Raw genomic sequence first — 8,861 nt, 5'->3', positions numbered from 1 at the left:
ATGAACATTGGAGTGTATGTATCATTCTGAATTATAGTTTTCTCTGAATATATGCCCAGGAGTGAGATTGCAGGATCATACAATAACTCTATTTTTTGCTTTTTGATGCACTTCCATACTGTTCTCCATAGTGGCTGTACCAATTTACATTCCTACCAACAGTGTAGAAGAAGATTCCTTTTTCTCCATATCTTTCCAGCTTTTATTATTTGTAGATTTTTTGATGATGCAAGCCTAGTTTTTAATTTTTAGTTTAACATTATTAATAAAGAGGAAAGTAAAATTTGTATTGCTTATTTTTAATTCTAATTTGCAGATGACAAAACAAGCTTCACTGGACTTTTTTGTGAAGAAAAGACACACCTATTCTGAATATGGCAATAGTAGCAAGAGAAATGGTAACAATGGAAGTCATCTTGAGGGAGTGAAAACCAAAAGAGTTCATACTAGCTTTACTCGGAAGTATGATCCCTCATATATTGAGTTTGGTTTCATAGCCATAATTGATGGTGAAGTGCTGAAACCACAGTGTATTATTTGTGGAGATGTACTGGCTAATGAAGCGATGAAACCATCAAAACTTAAGCGGCATCTATATTCAAAACATAAAGAAATAAGTTCACAACCAAAAGAATTCTTTGAAAGAAAGAGTAATGAATTGAAAAACCAACCAAAGCATGTGTTCAATGTTTCTCACATAAACATTAGTGCTTTGAGGGCTTCTTATAAAGTAGCGCTTCCGGTTGCAAAGTCTAAAACACCATACACAATTGCTGAGACACTAGTGAAGGACTGCATCAAAGAAGTTTGCTTAGAAATGTTGGGTGAATCTGCAGCAAAGAAGGTAGCTCAAGTACCACTTTCCAATGACACCATAGCTCGACGTATTCAGGAACTGGCGAATGATATGGAAGACCAACTCATAGAACAAATAAAACTAGCCAAGTATTTTTCATTGCAACTTGATGAGTGCAGAGATATTGCTAACATGATAATTCTTTTAGTATATGTGAGGTTTGAACATGATGATGATATAAAGGAAGAATTCTTTTTTTCAGCCTCTTTACCAACAAACACAACTAGCTCAGAACTGTATGAAGCTCTGAAGAATTATGTTGTCAACAAATGTGGTTTGGAATTTAAGTTTTGTGTAGGAGTGTGTTCTGATGGTGCAGCTTCAATGACAGGAAAACATTCTGAAGTGATTAACCAGATTAGAGAACTTGCACCAGAATGTAAAATAACACATTGCTTCATTCATCGAGAAAGTCTTGCTATGAAAAAAATATCAGCTGAACTGAATAGTGTGCTTACTGACATAGTAAAAATTGTGAATTATGTAAAATCTAATGCATTAAATTCAAGATTATTTTCTTTATTGTGTGATAATATGGAAGCTGATCATAAGCAACTGTTATTGCATGCTGAAATACGGTGGTTATCCTGGGGAAAAGTTCTATCAAGACTGTTTGAAATACGAAATGAACTCTTAGTATTTCTGCAAAGCAAGAAGCCAGTTTGGTCCCAACTTTTCAAAGATGTGAATTGGATTGCCAAACTTGCTTATTTATCTGATATCTTCAGTATTTTTAATGATCTTAATGTTTGCATGCAAGGAAAAAATGCAACATGTTTTTCAATGGCAGATAAGATTGAAGGACAAAAACAAAAGTTAAAAGCTTGGAAAAAAAGAGTTTCTACAGATTGTTATGACATGTTCCATAATTTAACAACAGTTATCAATGAAGTAGGTAATGATCTTGATATTGCACATCTACAAAAAGTTGTCAGTGAACATCTTACAAATTTGTTAGATTGTTTTGAATTGTACTTTCCTTCAAAAGAAGATCCACGCATAGGAAATTCATGGATACAAAATCCATTTCTTTCATCAAAAGATAATTTAAATTTAACTATAATCCTACAGGATAAGTTGTTGAAGCTGGCTACTGATGAAGGATTGAAAATGAATTTTGAAAATACAGCATCACTTGCTTCATTTTGGATAAAAGTTAAAAATGAATATCCTGAGCTTGCTGAGATTGCTTTAAAATCTCTTCTTCTGTTCCCCTCAACATACCTCTGTGAGACTGGGTTCTCTACCTTAAGTGTTATTAAAACAAAACATAGAAACAGTTTAAATATACATTATCCCTTGAGAGTAGCATTGTCATCAATCCAACCTAGATTAGACAAATTAACGAGCAAGAAGCAAGCTCACTTATCACATTAAAAAATTTAAATACTGATTTATAATGTGTTAATTCAAAGTATACATATAGGCATTATGGAACTATGAAAAGTTTTTATTAAATTAGCAATTCTGTGTATAAATTGCCCATAGTATATTAAAGTGTACACTTTTTATACTTCTCTTATTTTCCCTGTCAAATTTGTTATAGTTATTAGGATGTAATTTTAAATCTGTTCATTCGAACATTAAAATTTTTGGTCTTGTATATTGTATGCATTTTTATTATTGTTTTTTATTAATTTATTAAAGTTAAAGAATGACTTCAAGATCGGGAATAATTTCTTTGAAATGGCAGACTTGATCAGTGAAGTGAATTCAAGGGGTAGAATTAGAATTTGAATGCAAGGGTGGGTGTCAGTAAGATGTTAAATTTGTAAAACTGATCTTGGGTGGTTTGGTTGGAAGTTGATGATGTTTGTTTTGTAGGTGCATGTTTAGATGCAGTGTTTAAGTGGGTAAAGTGGGGGAAAACCATCAAATGCTTATAAAAATTCAGTGGGAAAAAACCTAAATATCCTTTCACAGAATAAAATGTATCATGTTTATTCAACAGTAGTTGAATACAGTAGTAAAAGTGAGATATCGCGGAGAGAATTCTGGGGGGTGATGAAGTGTTCTATCTTCTATTGTGGTAGTGTTCACTATTAATAGTGTTTACTATTAGCCATATGCAAAGTAGTCAATCACAGTCTCAGATGAGTGTATATGGGTGTACAGCTGCTGTCAAGAACTACCTTGTTCTTACTCTTCTTAACTAACTGGTTTCATCTTTCATCTTTTCTCCTACTCCCCATCCCAAATACATAGCAATGATAGATTATATTGACTGAATTTCTACAGTGCCCACATTAGCCCAGCTTATCTTTACGAACTGATACTCATGTTTCCCAAACTAAAAACTTAAAAGCCACAAAACTGAACATTTTCAACACAGATGAGGAAGAAATGGACAAATAAATTTTTAAAAAGAAAAAAGTTCTGAGTTTCACAAATGAGACTATATGAGACGGTAGTTGTGAAAAATTATAATTTTCAAAAGTATTTACTGCCTCTTCCTGGGATATGATTGTACTGCCTCACTCCACAGATACCAGATTTGACTTATTTCACTCTGGATAATAAATGTGAGCAGAATTGACATGGTACTTTTGGGCACAAAGAAACAGTTCTTTATTTGCCATATTTTTTTTTCTTCGTTTGTCAAGAGACCATCAATGTTTCAGGTAGAGATGGCTCCCTCATCCTGGGCGGAGTCACGGAAGACAAATAGCAGGAGCAGGGTGTGTTACTTAAGCTGCTATGATTCTTGGGGTTGTTTCTTTCTGCAGCATGAGAAAATGCTGTGCTGACAATGTGGTTGAATTAGCATCAGAGGGCTTTCCTGGTGACTCAGATGCTAATGAATTAGCATGAGAAAATGAGTTCGTCTTAACTCCACTTCTTCGCTATCTGTGCAAACTTGAACAAGTCCTTAAACGTTTTTGGAGTTGAATATAAAATAGGAATGATAATATGCTCAGTATTGGGGGTTGCTTTTGATGTTTAGAGAGGCAAATTTTGGTAATTCCAAAGTGCTATGGAAATATAATGTATTAGAATATTTTTACGCAAATTCAGGACTCGGATGTGGTGTCTGTGGCCTCATTTTAACTTCTATGTCTCTCTGAGGCATAGTAATCATCACATTGTCAAGCCCTTTCTTCAGTCACTGAAATGGGTACAACCTGTATATAAGTAAGACTGGAAAAGATCTGGATATTTTTCCAAGTAACAAAGAAAATTGATTTAAAGTTTCTTTCGGAGGTTGTTCCTTGTCTGGCTCTATGGCTTAGTTGGTTAAAGCGCCTGTCTTGTAAACAGGAGATCCTGGGTTCGAATCCCAGTAGGGCCTATTTTGCACGCCTCTTTGTTCCTGAGAAAGGATGAAGATTTCAGTACTACAGTTCTGTTCTGTTCTGATTCAGTACTACAGTACCACCCAGCTGCCTCCTTCAGATCCCGAAAAAGGCAGAACCCTAAGAATGATCTTAAATCTCTGCAACCCTCTTCTTCCCGTCACAAAAGGGCAAATGAACTGGCGAAGGTCATTTTCTGGGGAAATAAATAAACCTGCTTCACCTCCATTATGGGATGGTTGTCACCATCCCGGGAAGGGTCAGAGAGGTGTTGAATACGCACATTCTCACAGTTTCGGGCAACATGGATTGACTGTGGTTGTCAGAGGGGAGGGGCGTGGAGGGATGAGTGAAATAGGTGAGGGAGATTAAGAGGCACAAAATTCCAGTTACAAAATAAATCAGTCATGAAGATAAAATGTACAGCATGAGGAAAGCAGTAAAAAAAAAAAAATATATATATATATATATACACATATATTATAGTAATATCTTTGGTAACTCGAGTTATCATGGTAATTATTTTGTAATAGAAATATCAAATCACCATATTGTGCAACTGGAACTAACATAGATCTGTAGGTCAATTATACTTCAATTAAAAAAATAAAATTTCTGTAAACAAAAGAAAACCTGAATCAACATTTTTTTTCATTAGCCCAGCTGGCACTAGCATTTCTATAGCATTGAAATAGAGTTGAAAGAATCTTGCATTCACCAGACAAGTTTGTTTGGTTATGGATAATTGTTTTTCATCTATCTTTTTATCTAGTTTGTCATATTTTATTTTTTCCCATTTTCAGTTGCCCATTTCTCTTACAAGTAATTACAGATATGTGGAAATCATATATGCCACTTGCCAAAAAAAGTGTAGTAAAGTCACTTGCTGTGACTCTGTAAGTCCACTCATGAGTGCACATCTATCTTGCAATCATTCAGCTGAAATGAAATGGTTGCCATACCCAAAGGATTCAAATTGGCGAGATCGATAATGCTACATATGTACCCGGGAGATATGAAAACATTTATCTTTCACATAATGAAGTTTTCTGGGGAGACTAGGAGAGGCTCTGAGGTAAGTCCAGAAATAAGAGCAAGGAGGGGTGATGGGCTTTGGTTTTTACAGGGAAAGGGGGCAGGCTGTGGAGGGGAGAGGGGAGTGAAGATTCCTAAGTGAGAACCAGGACTAGCATGGGTTGATCTTCCCTCTGAGGGAGCTTAAGCACTTATGGGCTGGCTTAGATGTGAGAGTGATGGGTCTTGAAAGCTGTCAGCAAATATAAAAAATGGGGTCAATTTCTTAACTACAGTTTTCAATAGAAATCTGTGTACAAGTCCACAGAAAAGCATATACAAAAGTGTTCGTAACAGTCCTATTCACAATTTTCACAAACTGAAAATAACTCATATATCCATCACTAGAATGGATAAATTGTGGCATATTAATACAATAGGATTATATATATGTATGACTATATATATAAATACAAATAACATCATTGAATGCAACAATATGGATGAACCTCATAGTGCTGCAGAAAAGTAGCCAGACATGACAGTACATATTGTAAAATTCTATTTATATGTTATTTAAAATGTGCAAAGCTAGTAGATGATATCAGAGTCCAAAATGTGATTACCCTTAAGAAGAAAGTAGTTAGGAGGCACATGAGAGGGGCTTCTGGTATTTCTTGACACAGACAACCTAGGTGACAAAACTTAATTTTTGATTCAATTTGATAGAAATAGTGGCAATAAATTGGAACAAAAGATCTGAGTGAGAGTTCATAGACATGTTCTCTTTGTAAATATTCAGTGATATACACATTTATATATACATACATATGGGCTTCCCTGGTGGCTCAGCTGGTAAAGAATCCACCCGCAATGCAGGAGGCCTGGGTTCGAGGCCTGGGTTGGGAAGATCCCCTTGGGGAGGGGAACAGCTACCCACTCCAGTATTCTGGTGAGTGACTTTCACTCACATACATATATATTCAGAGATACATCTACATAAATGTAAGTATTCTGTATATGCTTCTGTTTGTACACTTTCCTGCATGTTTGTTACATTTCAAGTAAAAATAATTTAAAAAGAAAAACAAAGCCACCAATTAAGAAAGAGAACATTGCCTTTATTTTGTAAGTTCCATTTGCCCCACTCCACTTTACATCTCTCTCTCACTTGAGATAACTACTATATTAATGCTTGTGATTATCATTCCCTTGCCTTTTTTTTAAAAAAACCTTAAAACAGCAATAAACATTTATTCTCAAGCAATTTTTGTGCATCAGAAATCTAGAAGCAGCTTAGCTGGGTGGTACTGGCTTGGAGGTCTCTCATGGGATTGCAGATAATTTTTCAGCCAGGAACTGGATGCAGCCCTCTGACTGGACTGGATAATTTATTCCCAAGATTTCTCATGCACATGACTGAGTCCTTAGTTCTTTTTTTTTTTTTTTTAGTTGGATGTAATTGCTTTACAATTTTGTATTAGCTTCTGCTGTACAACAACATGAATCAGCTTTAAGTATACATATATCCCTTCCCTCTAGAGCCTCCCTCCTATTCAGTCCCTTGCTTTTAAGCTTTACTACTAATATATGTATTTAACACGATAGATTATTTAATATGCTTAGTTTGTAGTTTCTATAGATGAAACCATGTTGTATTTGTTTTGGAATGTTTCCTTATTAATGAAATATTATCATAATATCTCATTTTGTGTGATTTCTAGATATTTCTTTATTGCATATAACTAAATTTTTATAGCTGTCATGAAAATGTGGTAAAACTCTGACACTATTTATAATAATTTTTCTGTTTGATCTTGTACATAAGCATATGTATGTGTGTGTGTTCAGTCACTGAGTTGTGTCTAACTGTGATCCCATGGACTGTAGCCCACCAGGCTCCTCTGTCCATGGGATTCTCCAGGCAAGAATACTGCAGTAGATTGCCAACATGATCTGTTAAAAACAAAGTCAGTTCTGTTTCTTCCTTTCTAGTCATCACAGCTTTTTTTTTTTTGCTTTCCTTTTGTCTAGTAGAGAATCAGTTCAGTTCAGTTCAGTCCCTCAGTCGTGTCCAACTCTTTGCGACCCCATGGACTGCAGCACACCAGGCTTCCCTGTCCATCACCAACTCCCAGAAGTTATTCAAACTCATGTCCATCCAGTTGGTGATGCCATCCAATCATCTCATCTTCTGTCCCCTTCTCCTGCTTTCAATCTTTCCCAGCATCAGGGTCTTTTCTGGAAGAGAATACAAGTGGTAATTTCTGGTTTACTTTATGTGTTCCTAACTTCAAACAGAATGTTTTGAATTTTTTGCCTTTAAGTATTATGTTTTCTTAGAGAAGGCAATGGCACCCCACTCCAGTACTTTTGCCTAGAAAATCCCATGGATGGAGGAGCCTGGTAGGCTGCAGTCCATGGGGTCGCTAGAGTCGGACACAACTAAGCAACTTCACTTTCACGCATTGGCGAAGGAAATGGCAACCCACTCCAGTGTTCTTGCCTGGAGAATCCCAGGGAAGCCTGGTGGGCTGCCGTCTATGGGGTTGCACAGAGTCGGACACAACTGAAGTGACTTAGCAGTAGCAGCAGTATTATGTTTTCTGCAGATTATTTTTGTATTTTAAAAATCAGGTTAAAAAACTTTCCTTCTATTTCCAGATTGTTGTTTCATTAGTGGACACGGAAATTTATTAAATGCTCTTTCTGCCTGTACTGAGGTAAACATTTTCCCTTTAATTTCTTCATGTTTCCTGGCTTTGATTTAATTAGGATGAAAGTAGGCTTATAAAATGAGATGGAGAGGCTTCCCTCTGTTACTATATTTGAAAGTATTTGTGTCCAACTGATATTATTTTCCCTGTAATGTTTTATAGAACTTTCAGATTAAAATATCTGGGTTTGGAGTTTTCTCTGTGGGAAAATTTTTTGAGTATTTATGGTTTAATTTAATGGTTTGGGACTTCATATTTGCTATTTTTTCTTTAGTGAAATTTAATTGATTTTTTGTTACGATTTCATTTAAAACTTCAAATTAATTGGGCAAAATTTCTTACACTTTTGCACATTCTGATCCACCTTTTGGATATACTCTTCTTTTGCTTTTAATTTTATTTTTTGCTAACCTTTCTCATCTTTTAGATTTCAGTTCTTGGAATGCTTACTGAAGGCTGGGTTAAGGACAGACCCCAGACAGTCTGTCACTTTGACCTGCTGTGGCCCAGAGAACCGGGGTGGTGCTTTCCTGGAAAGCAAGCAAAAGAGAGCAGCCTCTTCAGGGTGCTCAGAAGCTTTTGAGAAACCGCTGTTTCTCCAGCATCTCTAAATTGTGAAAAATCTATGTAACTTCAACTTTTCGGGGCTGGGAGCCGGAATGCTCTGAGAAGACAGGTTGGATGAAGACCAAAATCAGGCCCTCGCAGTTCCTAATAATGGGGAATGAGGCCCCCCAAAAGCCTCAGATTCCAGCTGGGTTGCTTTCACCGTGCCCGCCGCACCCTCAGGAATAGGGTCCAAAGTAGGCGGTGTGAGTAACTCCTCCAGGCCTCCCGCGCACCTTCCCACCACCCGTGTGTTTTCCTCGCCCGCACCATCACTAGTGGGGGATCGAGATCCGCTGAGATGAGAGTGGCTGTGGGAAATGAGCTGGAAAGCAAACAGACAACTACAACAGGCTGACTCAAAATCCAACCTTT

General features: G+C 36.5%; 1 protein-coding gene and 1 non-coding gene across 2 annotated transcripts; both read left to right on the top strand.

Annotated features, from left to right (window-relative positions):
* Positions 1 to 218: 218 nt before the first annotated feature.
* ZBED9 (zinc finger BED-type containing 9) lies at positions 219 to 2,520 on the top strand. The gene has a single exon (XM_044928244.1). The coding sequence runs from the start codon at positions 317 to 319 to the stop codon at positions 2,231 to 2,233; it is 1,917 nt and encodes a 638-aa protein (XP_044784179.1). The 5' UTR covers positions 219 to 316; the 3' UTR covers positions 2,234 to 2,520.
* A 1,551-nt stretch (positions 2,521 to 4,071) lies between these two features.
* TRNAT-UGU lies at positions 4,072 to 4,145 on the top strand. The gene has a single exon. It is a non-coding gene; the product is annotated as a tRNA-Thr (tRNA).
* The last annotated feature ends 4,716 nt before the right edge of the window (positions 4,146 to 8,861 follow it).

This window comes from Bubalus bubalis, chromosome 2, assembly GCF_019923935.1.
Source record: "Bubalus bubalis isolate 160015118507 breed Murrah chromosome 2, NDDB_SH_1, whole genome shotgun sequence".
NCBI lineage: Eukaryota > Metazoa > Chordata > Mammalia > Artiodactyla > Bovidae > Bubalus > Bubalus bubalis.
The sequence above is the reverse complement of the archived record's forward strand: the minus strand, read 5'-3'. Positions and strand labels throughout refer to the sequence as shown.

Coding starts and splice junctions, on each gene's coding strand:
- ZBED9 (XM_044928244.1), top strand. CDS start 317: ATGACAAAACAAGCTTCACTGGACTTTTTTGTGAAGAAAAGACACACC.